Source organism: Pelophylax lessonae, assembly GCF_965119305.1.
Source record: "Pelophylax lessonae genome assembly, chromosome: 2".
Lineage (NCBI taxonomy): Eukaryota > Metazoa > Chordata > Amphibia > Anura > Ranidae > Pelophylax > Pelophylax lessonae.
In genome coordinates, this window is record NC_138769.1 from 686,268,775 (window position 1) to 686,281,305 (window position 12,531).

The 12,531-nt window shown below is 48.4% G+C and overlaps 1 protein-coding gene across 2 annotated transcripts in view; it reads left to right on the plus strand.

Moving 5' to 3' along the window:
* The first annotated feature begins 418 nt into the window (after positions 1 to 418).
* Positions 419 to 12,531, plus strand: part of SLC36A4 (solute carrier family 36 member 4) — a 516,124-nt gene continuing 504,011 nt past the window's right edge. The window contains exon 1 of one of the 2 annotated variants that reach the window (XM_082245868.1): positions 419 to 555. In XM_082245868.1, coding sequence (XP_082101994.1) covers positions 513 to 555 — 43 coding nt within the window. In that variant the 5' untranslated portion in view covers positions 419 to 512. Of the gene's footprint in view, positions 556 to 7,583; positions 7,644 to 12,531 lie in introns of those variants that run through there. The other variant, XM_082245869.1, reaches the window with a different exon arrangement.

Sequence of the window (12,531 nt, forward strand, 5' to 3'; positions counted from 1 at the left end):
TTGATGGGGGAGGTAGGTGATCCTTGGTATACAGGTAGGCGGAGGGGGAGGTAGGTGATCCTTGTAATACAGGGATGTGAATGGGGGAGGTAGGTGATCCTTGGTATACAGGCAGGTGGATGGGGGAGGTAGGTGGTCCTTGTAACACAGGTAGGTGAATGGGGGAGGTAGGTGATCCTTGGTGAGTGACGTGCCTCATGGAAGTCCCCAGAGGAAATGTACAAATACATTGTATGCACAGGTAGGTAGTAAGGTATTACAGCCAGGCTGAGCAGCCCGTGATTTGTAGGCGGGGACAGCGCATGGCCGGGCAAATCGCTGAACTACACAGATTGAGGGGCGGGGTCACATTGCCAACAACATGTCTCGATTGGTAAGAGAATAGTGTGGGCGGGGTTGTTTTGGGGTTACACGTGGAGGTGGGTGTGACGGCGAATGTGCGCAGGCGCAGTGGAGACCCGGTGTCTGGAGTTGTAATTGAAGAATGTGGCGGTGTTTCCGGCGGAGGAGTGATGAGATCGCACAGCGGGGAATCACACAGAGGAGGGGACAGAGGTAAGGAGACACCCGGGCTGTTCTGTGTACACTGCTGTGTTCTGTCACTGCGCTCATATCACCATTCCCCGCCACTGTCACATCACAGGCCCGGTGTGAGAGCGCCCCCTATGGGCTCCTCCTCGTGTCTGTGTGTCATCCCTGACACTGCCTGCTGTCACTGTGTGCTTATTATTACATCCCTCCACCCTCCTCCTCTGTCACTCTGCACCCCTCCCCCTCTCTGTCATCCTGCACCCCTCCCCCTCTCTGTCATCCTGCACCCCTCCCCCTCTCATCTGTCATCCTGCACCCCTCCCCCTCTCATCTGTCATCCTGCACCCCTCCCCCTCTCATCTGTCATCCTGCACCCCTCCCCTTCTGTCATCCTGCACCCCTCCCCTTCTGTCATCCTGCACCCCTCCCCTTCTGTCATCCTGCACCCCTCCCCCTCTCATCTGTCATCCTGCACCCCTCCCCCTCTCATCTGTCATCCTGCACCCCTCCCCCTCTCATCTGTCATCCTGCACCCCTCCCCCTCTCATCTGTCATCCTGCACCCCTCCCCCTCTCATCTGTCATCCTGCACCCCTCCCCCTCTGTCATCCTGCACTCCTCCCCCTCCTCCTCTGTCTTCCTGCACCCCTCCCTCTTCTGTCACCCAGCACCCCTCCCCCTCTCATCTGTCATCCTGCAACCCTCCCCCTCTCATCTGTCACCCAGCACCCCTCCCCCTCTGTCATCTGTCATCCTGCACCCCTCCCCCTCTCATCTGTCATCCTGCACCCCTCCCCCTCTCATCTGTCACCCTGCACCCCTCCCTCTTCTGTCACCCTGCACCCCTCCCCCTCTGTCATCCTGCACTCCTCCCCCTCCTCCCTCTTCTGTCACCCTGCACCCCTCCCTCTTCTGTCACCCTGCACCCCTCCCCCTTCTGTCATCCTGCACTCCTCCCCCTCCTCCTCTGTCTTCCTGCACCCCTCGCCCTCTGGGTGGGGCTCGGGTGTGTTTGGGATCTCACCTGTCCGATCCCGCCAGGAAGCCGACACTGCACTCAGCTGATCAAACAGGGAGACATTTCTGTCCGCAGCTGTACAGATCGGGAAATGTCTCCCTGTCTGATCAGTGGAGTGCAGTGTCGGCTTCCTGGCGGGATCCCAAACACACCTGGAGCTCATTCCTATTTCCCACCTCGCACCTCTCCCTGCTGTCATCCAGGGCCGCTGTTAGAAATCACGGGGCCCCGTACAGCCTACCTAAGCGGGGCCCCTGACCCCGCCCACCTCAGCGGGCCCCACCCCGACCCCGCCCACCTCAGCGGGCCCCACCCCGACCCCACCCACATCAACAAAATGCAGCCTTGGTCCTCAAGTGATATTTATTTTTCTCCTGCCTGTTAAAAATTTGATTAGACTAGGCTTCAAACAAACCTGAGATCATCCCTTTTTAATGAGAATGCTGCGGCTGACTTTAAGGCATACTGTAGATTTTCTTTAAAGCATAAGTTGACCTTGACCACCCGATTTTGGGTGGAACATGTAACATGTTCCAAATCCTGCAGCCGCCTCTCCCCCCACCATTGTAGTTCTCAAAGAACTACAATGGTGCTGTGGAGCACCGTGGTAGTTCTTTGATTTTTTCCTGTCAGTGTATCTGCAAGCCCATACGGGATGTACAGGTACACAGATATACTGACGATCTGAAGAAGACCTACATGGCACCAGGGATCTGCTGATTGCTGGTGCAATGCTTTACAGGCTCCAAAAGAAAACAAAATAAATGCACATTTTTTTAACTGCAAAAAAAATGTGCATTTATTATTTTTTTTAAAAGGTGAACTTATCCTTGAAGCCTTAAGGTACATTTATGATGCCTTTAAATCAGCTGAAGCATGCAATTATAATTATTTAAAATCTGTATGAGCTATTTCACACTAGCATTGCTCTTTGAAGAGTGATCTGCATTCAGATCTCTCTTCAGAGAGCATTTGGCTGGTGGGAGGAGGCATTGTATCACCTCTTCAGCACCTGTTTTAACCACTTCAAAATCCTGATAACAGTTGAATAGGATAGTGGCCAGTAGGCAACATGGTGGGTGGTCCAGTGGGGACAATTTTTGCTGTGCAAAAAGCTTTGCAGTTGTGACATATGTACTTTCCATCCCGCTACCTTTCCAGCATAAGGGCTCTTTGAAACATCTGCTTAGCAAGGGATCCATGAGTGGATTCCCTGCTGAACTGGAGCTCCTCGGCATAGATGGCAGTGTTAAAACATCTGTGCCAGTTCAGTCTATGCCCGCGTATACCACACAGTGGATAGGGGTGGACTGGTGATGGTTCTATGGATGGACAGATGTAAATGGAAATGTGTCCATTTACATCAGGCTATGTTTGATCTGTCATGCTTAGGTCTGGAAAATAGACAAGGATGCAGTCCTTTTCCATTTTTTTTTTTTTTGGGAACTGGACATATCCAGAGGTAGGTGGATGTAAACAGACAGCAGTCCTTGTCTGACAGATCAAACATAGCCTGATGTAAATGGACACATTTCCATTTACATCTGTCCATCCATAGAGCCATCACCAGTCCACCCCTATCCACTGTGGTGTATGTGGATTTCTGTAGATCTACATAGAGGTCTGCACAAAAAATTGACTGGCAGATCTAAGTGGAATGCTTGGGCAAATAATTCTTATGGGGAGTTGTTGGGGGTTTTAAAAACACAGCTCAGCCATTTACTGCCCTCCAAACAGAGATGTAAGCAAGCATCTCATGGTTATGATTACCATCATTATAATGATCAGAGCACAGCAGCTTCTCTGTTCCTCTGTCACAGTGTCACTGTTGGTTGCTGATTCTGTTATGGCTGTACTGTGTTACAATCTGTAACACAGTACAGCCATAAAGTTAACAAAATCAGCACCCAACAGCAATGTGACACTGACAGAGCAGCTGCTGTGATCTGATCGTCATTATGATAGTAGGCATACAGTGGGGAGTCAGGGAGTGTAGTGTACCTTCCTTCCTTGGTAGTCAGTGTGTGAAGCTGTACACCTCCCCCAGCCATCGGATTAAACCTGCAGTGCCCTCTCAGCCTCCAGCCTGCCTCACATCAGTCTCTTCCTCTGTCCGTGGAACTTACTGAGGGAGCAGTGTAGAAAAATATCACTCCGCCAGTGAAAACATAGGCAGTGGATGGCCGTGACCGGAACTATATGGCAGCACATAAGCTTGTCTGCCTGCGCCCCGAAAAAGGAAAAGAAGTCCCTCCTCTGCTCAGTGCTGACATCTCCTGCTGGGCCCCTAATGTTAACCCGAGGGGGCCCAGGAAATTACCCTCAACAAACAAACAATTTGAAGATGGTTTAGAAAAACCTTTTTATTTATTTAAGCAGAAACAACTGTAAAGCTTCCCGGGCCCCCCTGCTGGACTGATAGAGCCCGGGCCCGCTACAACAGGGCTGGTTGTACTGCCCTATCAGCGGCCCTGCTGTCATCTATAATTTCCCAAAATGGACCCTCTCTCCTGTCATCTCTCACTCTGCACCCCCTCTATTCTGTCATCTCTCATTACTTTATCTTTTCTTCCTGCTGTCATATATCACATCCTATGTCCCTGTCCCTTTTCCCTGCTGTCATCTGTCATTGACCATACCACACATGTTTTTTTCACTGTCGTCATTTATCTTTTCCCAAACCACACATGTCTTTGCTCCTTGCTGTCATCTGTCATTTCCCCTTGGCATCTGCTCTTTTGCATCCAGCTGTCGTTTCCCGTACTGCACCTGCGATTGCTGCACATTGTTCTAACCTATACTTCCAACTGTCATATGTTTGTCATTGTTCACTGCTCCTGTCACTTCATCTTCTGTCACTTGTCATTGCGCACTGTCACTTCATCTACTGTCACCTGTCATTGTTCAATGCTCCTGTCACTTCATCTACTGTCACCTGTCATTGTTCACTGCTCCTGTCACTTCATCTACTGTCACCTGTCATTGTTCACTGCTCCTGTCACTTCATCTACTGTCACCTGTCATTGTTCACTGCTCCTGTCACTTCATCTTCTGTCACTTGTCATTGCGCACTGTCACTTCATCTACTGTCACCTGTCATTGTTCACTGCTCCTGTCACTTCATCTACTGTCACCTGTCATTCTTCACTGCTCCTGTCACTTCATCCACTGTCACCTGTCATTGTTCACTGCTCCTGTCACTCCATCTACTGTCATCTGTGATTGCTCACTGCTCCTGTCACTTCATCTACTGTCACCTGTCATTCTTCACTGCTCCTGTCACTTCATCCACTGTCACCTGTCATTGTTCACTGCTCCTGTCACTCCATCTACTGTCATCTGTGATTGCTCACTGCTCCTGTCACTTCATCTACTGTCACCTGTCATTGTTCACTGCTCCTGTCACTTCATCTACTGTCACCTGTCATTGCTCACTGCTCCTGTCACTTCATCTACTGTCACCTGTCATTGCTCACTGCTCCTGTCACTTCATCTACTGTCACCTGTCATTGCTCACTGCTCCTGTCACTTCATCTACTGTCACCTGTCATTGTTCACTGCTCCTGTCACCTGTCATTGCTCACTGCTCCTGTCACTTCATCTTCTGTCACTTGTCATTGCTCACTGTCACTTCATCTACTGTCACCTGTCATTGTTCACTGCTCCTGTCACTTCATCTACTGTCACCTGTCATTGTTCACTGCTCCTGTCACTGCTCACTGCTCCTGTCACTTCATCTTCTGTCACCTGTCATGTTTACTGCTCCTGTCACTTCATCTACTGTCACCTGTCATTGTTCACTGCTCCTGTCACCTGTCATTGTTCACTGCTCCTGTCACTTCATCTACTGTCACCTGTCATTGTTCACTGCTCCTGTCACTTCATCTTCTGTCACTTGTCATTGCGCACTGTCACTTCATCTTCTGTCACCTGTCATTGTTCACTGCTCCTGTCACTTCATCTCCTGTCACCTGTCATTGCTCACTGCTCCTGTCACTTCATCTTCTGTCACCTGTCATTGTTCACTGCTCCTGTCACCTGTCATTGCTCACTGCTCCTGTCACTTCATCTACTGTCACCTGTCATTGCTCACTGCTCCTGTCACCTGTCATTGCTCACTGCTCCTGTCACTTCATCTACTGTCACTGCTCACTGCTCCTGTCACTTCATCTTCTGTCACTTGTCATTGCTCACTGTCACTTCATCTACTGTCACCTGTCATTGTTCACTGCTCCTGTCACTTCATCTACTGTCACCTGTCATTGCTCACTGCTCCTGTCACCTGTCATTGCTCACTGCTCCTGTCACTTCATCTACTGTCACTGCTCACTGCTCCTGTCACTTCATCTTCTGTCACCTGTCATGTTTACTGCTCCTGTCACTTCATCTACTGTCACCTGTCATTGTTCACTGCTCCTGTCACCTGTCATTGTTCACTGCTCCTGTCACTTCATCTACTGTCACCTGTCATTGTTCACTGCTCCTGTCACTTCATCTTCTGTCACTTGTCATTGCGCACTGTCACTTCATCTACTGTCACTTGTCATTGTTCACTGCTCCTGTCACTTCATCTCCTGTCACCTGTCATTGCTCACTGCTCCTGTCACTTCATCTTCTGTCACCTGTCATTGTTCACTGCTCCTGTCACCTGTCATTGCTCACTGCTCCTGTCACTTCATCTACTGTCACCTGTCATTGCTCACTGCTCCTGTCACCTGTCATTGCTCACTGCTCCTGTCACTTCATCTACTGTCACTGCTCACTGCTCCTGTCACTTCATCTTCTGTCACCTGTCATGTTTACTGCTCCTGTCACTTCATCTACTGTCACCTGTCATTGTTCACTGCTCCTGTCACCTGTCATTGTTAACTGCTCCTGTCACTTCATCTACTGTCACCTGTCATTGTTCACTGCTCCTGTCACTTCATCTTCTGTCACTTGTCATTGCGCACTGTCACTTCAGCTACTGTCACTTGTCATTGTTCACTGCTCCTGTCACTTCATCTACTGTCACCTGTCATTGTTCACTGCTCCTGTCACTTCATCTACTGTCACCTGTCATTGTTCACTGCTCCTGTCACCTGTCATTGTTCACTGCTCCTGTCACTTCATCTATTGTCACCTGCCATTGTTCACTGCTCCTGTCACTTCATCTACTGTCACCTGTCATTGTTCACTGCTCCTGTCACTTCATCTCCTGTCACCTGTCATTGCTCACTGCTCCTGTCACTTCATCTACTGTCACCTGTCATTGCTCACTGCTCCTGTCACCTGTCATTGTTCACTGCTCCTGTCACTTCATCTACTGTCACCTGTCATTGCTCACTGCTCCTGTCACCTGTCATTGCTCACTGCTCCTGTCACTTCATCTACTGTCACCTGTCATTGCTCACTGCTCCTGTCACTTCAGCTGCTGTAACCTGTCATTGCTTTCTGCCCCAGTTACTTCATCTACTGTCACCTGTCATTGTTCACTGCTCCTGCCACTTCATTTACTGTCACCTCTCATTTCTCACTGGGTCACATCATCTACTGCCACCTATCATTGTTCACTGCTATCAGTTACATAATCTACCTATCAGCTGTCACTGTTGTCACCTATTGTTTGCTCCTGCTTCCACATACTCATGTTCAGTCTTGTTCCAGCTGTCCCAGAACTTTCCCTATATACACCTCAGTCTCCTTCCAGCTGATTCCTCTCTGTGCCCTGCCGGCTCCCTCCACCCTCTCCTGGTGACCTGCCGGCTCCCTCCACCCTCTCCTGGTGACCTGCCGGCTCCCTCCACCCTCTCCTGGTGACCTGCCGCCTCCCTCCACCCTCTCCTGGTGACCTTCTGGCTCCCTCCTCCCTCTCCTGGTGACCTTCTGGCTCCCTCCTCCCTCTCCTGGTGACCTGCCGGCTCCCTCCACCCTCTCCTGGTGACCTGCCGCCTCCCTCCACCCTCTCCTGGTGACCTTCTGGCTCCCTCCTCCCTCTCCTGGTGACCTTCTGGCTCCCTCCTCCCTCTCCTGGTGACCTGCCGGCTCCCTCCACCCTCTCCTGGTGACCTGCCGGCTCCCTCCTGGTCTGCACTCTCCTCCTGAGCCGGCACCCAGTAATAAATGGTTTTAGCTTCATGTGTGGGTTCTTCCTGTTTATAGCTTGGTGTATATTGCATGGAACACTACTAACACCATCTTATAACAGAGGGCACTTTTATGACGTTTTTCTGTGTTCTTTGTCTGAATCTTCCCTTCTTGCTTTGATACTTTTTTTTATAAAAAGTTGCTTTCAATAAATGTTGGTTATATGTGATCTATTGAGACTCGGGGACTTTATATTGATAGACAGCGTGTCTGCCGAAATCACCCTTGTTGGGATTGTTAGTAATGCCTAATGCAGTGACTTAAACCTCAGGATGCAAAGATGTACAACCCTTAAAGTGGATGTAAGCCTGATTCATGAAACTTGACCTGGGCACATCTATCTGTAATGTTTTCTTATCTCTCTTCAAAGCCCCAAGTCTGGAGGCTTTCTCCTGCTCCATTCTTCTGTTAACAAAAAACACAAAAAGGGCGCACCGACCTAGCGCATTATCCTCAATAATGGTTTTATTGTTGTAACATAAAAATGGCTACTCGCAAACGCAGATGAAATCAATCATATCGGACTCAGAAACTTGAGTGTCAGAAGTAGTCCATACGAAAGTCCATTGTCCTATTAGGATGACGGCTGACGCGTTTCTAGGCATACGCCTCTTCCTCAGAGCCACTGTATCGTATTCTACTCACAGGTATAAATAGCCATTCTTCTGTTATCAGCATGATAACTTCTGCCAAGTTCTCTGTCAATTGTGATAAAACCAGGCTGATATTTGTGTTGGGGTGGATTCATAGAAATAAATTAGCAGACAGCTGGTCTATTCACAGCGCAGCTCTTCCTTCCTCTGCCTATGTGGAGAGGGGGTGTGTGCCTTTCCTCCAATCAGCTGTCTCGCAGTGTATGGCCAAACTTCCCTCCCACAGGTGAATCAGGGAGAGAAAATTCTAACAGGACGTGCATTTTCTAAGCAGTATAGAAATCGGAAGACAGCAGATATACAAGTAAAACTTATGTAGGGAGATGTTTTTTTATCTCTGCGTATTATCTGAGTCTGTTCACTTCACTGGGTATATGTGAGAGTTTACATCCACTTTACTTGTCAGCTCCGCTCTTCCCTTCAGTCTTACACAGTTGTGTTGTACAGGCTCCTCTCCTGGACTGAAATTACTTACTCTGATCTCACAGTGTGCATTAGAAGCTGAAGCAAACCAGACAGATCTCATCTCATTCCCCGGCTATGGACATCCAGCATCAATTAGCACTTTCCTGCCCAGCCAGATTGTCTTTGGCCTTTCATTCATTGGATTTCAGTTATGTGGGCATCCTGCTGGCCTCTCCCACCATCCATGATCTTCTTGCCAGAACCTTTTTTTTTTACCTTAGTTGTCCATCCAGGACAGCACAGGAGAGAGCCGGTCTCCACCCCCCGGAGGTGGGCAACTCAGAAGGAATGACTTTAAAAGGTGGTCCCTCAGCCTAGTCCATCAGTATTTGTGTTTCCCTCACTGGAGGGAAATGTGACTTTAAAGAGGAACTTCAGTCCCTCCCCCAGAAAATGAAAGGTCAGCAGCTACAAATACTGTACCTGCTGACCTTTAATATAAGGACACTTACCTGCCCAGGGATCCAGTGATGTCCGCTCCCAAAGCTGATTCTTCAATTGGCTTCAGGTGAGGCTACCGTCATCTTCACTAAGCCTTCAGGTAGAGATGCACCGAAATGATAATTCTGGGCCGAAACCGAAAATGCAGGATGCCCTTGGCCGAAAACCGAAACCGAAAATGACTTTTTCCCACAAATAATTTTAAAATAGATAGAAGAGGGGCATACACCAAAACCAGGCAGCGATGTACACCTGTCGCTGCCACCCTGTCACAGTATATGTACTGTGATGGGTTGGCAAGAGGTTAATTTAATTACCAATGGTATTCGTATTATGCAGCATGAGGGGGTTAATGTATTGTCACTGCTGGTCACTGATGCATTAGTGACCGACCAGTGGCAGTTAATTAACCCCTTTGTGCTGCATTAGTGCAACCAGTATCGGTGTTAATTAACACTGGTTGCACTGATACTGGTTGTACTAATGCAGCACAAAGGGGTTAATTAACTGCCACTGGTCGGTCACTAATACATCAGTGACCAGCAGTGACACTACATTAACCCCCTCATGCTGCATAATACCAATGGTAAGCTCGCCTTAGCTTCCCCCCCCCCGCCTCATCTCCCCCCCCCCCCCCTCCTGCCTCAGCGTCCTTACTGTCAGACACTCTGCTCCTCCGGTGTCCTTCATTCAAAAGTCCCGTCTCTGGCCGGCGGTCCGCCTCCCGGTGATGTCACTACTATTACGATCTGTGCACGAATGAACTGACACACCGGGCGGGAGGGCGGGCGAGCGGCCGCTAATAGCTATAACTATGTGAGCGCTTCACTTCCCTGTCAGAGGAGATACCTGCATGACAGGGAAGTGAAGCGCTCACATAGCTATAGCTATTAGCGGCCGCTCGCCCTCCCGCCCGGTGTGTCACTTCATTCATACACATCGTAGTAGTAGGGACATCACAGGGAGGCGGGCGGCCGGCCAGAGGCGGGACTTTTCAAACCTGTGCTGCACCCTCCTCCTTCCTCACGGCGGCCATTAATTTCGGCATGCTTAACCCATTTTCGGCCGAAATGGGATAGGCCCATTTTCGGCCGAAAATTTTGGTGGCCGTTATTTCGGTGCATCCCTACCTTCAGGCTTCACAGCTGGTTTCCTACAGCACATGCCTGAGTGGCGCCTTATAGATTGCCACGCTGATCTTACCTAGAAGTGGGTACCTGTCAAAGCCATGTACCCCCCCAAAAAAAAAGTGCCAAGTTTGGCAGAGGAGGGGGGGAAGGTGCAAACAAGTGGAGCTTCCCCTTTTGGCCTCTTGCACTCAATACTCCGGTTTGAGCATCTACTTTTTCAGACTTTTTTTGTATGTATTTACTGGCATTTTTGCATATATGCGTATATAAAAAGCACACCCCCAAAAACATTTTTGAGGCCTCCCCGTCCCCACTTATACGCACATACGAACATAAACACATGCCGTGGGCACATACGCGTGAAAACATCGATTGTGAATGGTACACATGTTGCATATCGCTGCGCAAGCCAGAGGGAGAGCAATATTTCTAAAACAAGACCTCCTCTGTAACACAAGACTGATACCTATAGTGGCTTTTGAAGCGTTGCCTATAGAAAATATAGGGTACTGAAGTTTGTCTCCATTTAACAGGCGCATGCAAATTTAAGGTTGGACATGTTGAGTATCTATTTACTCCATGCAACCTCGTTTTTTAGATTTCACCAAAATATGGGTAGTTTATTGCGTTTGTTTGCCCAAAAATTCACTTTAGTGTGTCTTTTACTGAAATTTTGCGTTCCCTAGACCTTTGTGGTAATAACGTGTTACGTAAAAAATTGGAACTACAACTATTATTTCTCTAGGGTGTTTGCTTTCACAAAATATATAATGTTTGGGGGTTTTGTGTAATCTTCAGGCCGAAAATGATTTTTTTAAATATGTGCAAAAAATGGCCCTGGCAGTAAAAGGGTTAAAGCGGTTGTAAAACGCTGAAGGAAAAATAAAACAAACCTGTAAGAAAACTGCATCATGTGCTAGTATGCATCTCCATAGTGGCTCAATATGAAATACTTACCCTTAGAACAAAGCTCTTCTAGTGGTGCCCACTCACCGCTGAGACGGCTGACATCTTCCCCTAGTGTTTGTTCCGTGTTTGCGAGCTCCTTGCACTGTGAGTGGCCGGAGCCGCAAAGACATCACTTTACCAGTTATGGCATGGGCTCTGAATGTCCAGCACGGTAAGCCGGACCTTCAGAGCGCAGACACCGATTATGTTATGTCATCGGCTGCATGCACTCGGAATATCTCCCAAACAGTGCAAGTTTAGGCGATATTCACAGTATCTACAGATAAGCCTTATTATAGGCTTACCTGTAGGTACAAATGGTGTAACCAAGTTTACAACCACATTAAAGGATAAGTTCACCTTTGGAATTATGTTACATGTTCCCACTCCTGCAGCCACTCCCCGATTCACTGTGTATCGGATCTGCGACCCCACAATGTGCTTGTGTGCTTCCACCAGAATACCGCTTTCTTAAGTCTTGAACATAGCTATTCGATATTCTAGCCGCCCCCATACAAAACTAGCCGAGAATAGCTTGTATGAGATCTGGAACATTTATCGAACAAGCTCACACCGAATATATATATATATATATATATATATATATATATATCCCAACAGGTCAGGTGCCTGATTAATTATCCTATGCAGATGAAATTGTGTACAGAAATATAATTGACCTATCTAAGGAACAACCAACACAAACAGTATTCTACTTTCCCACTAGCAACTAATAGATGACAGTGATTTAATTAACTTGAGCTAATTAAATAGCAGACTTGCCGTCACCGAGCTCCTGAAGTACAGTGCACATTATTATAAGTGTAAACACATCCCCACAGTAGAAAATAGGTGAGTTATTCAGCACAATCAACAATTTGTGCAAGACAGGTGATTGCGCTGATGACATTAGCATCTGCCATGAGTCTGACTGTGCGGAGCAGTCCCCTATTGGCAATAGGCAGCTAGGCCTTTAATGTGGGTCCTAGGCCTAGAGTCCCAGAGTCTGTGTGTCTTGGGGAAATGTGGACTCAAATCCAAAGTAACATTACTCCAAGGGTCCCCCTAGCATACACCCCACAAAGAACAGTGTTCCCTCACAAGCCAGGGCCCATAGTCAGTAGGCAAGAGGCTAGCCTGCAGTCCCCTCCAAAAGCCCCTGTCCTGAGTGAGTTTGTCACATTTCTCCCCCTTCGGAAGGAGATTAACACAGAAGGAGA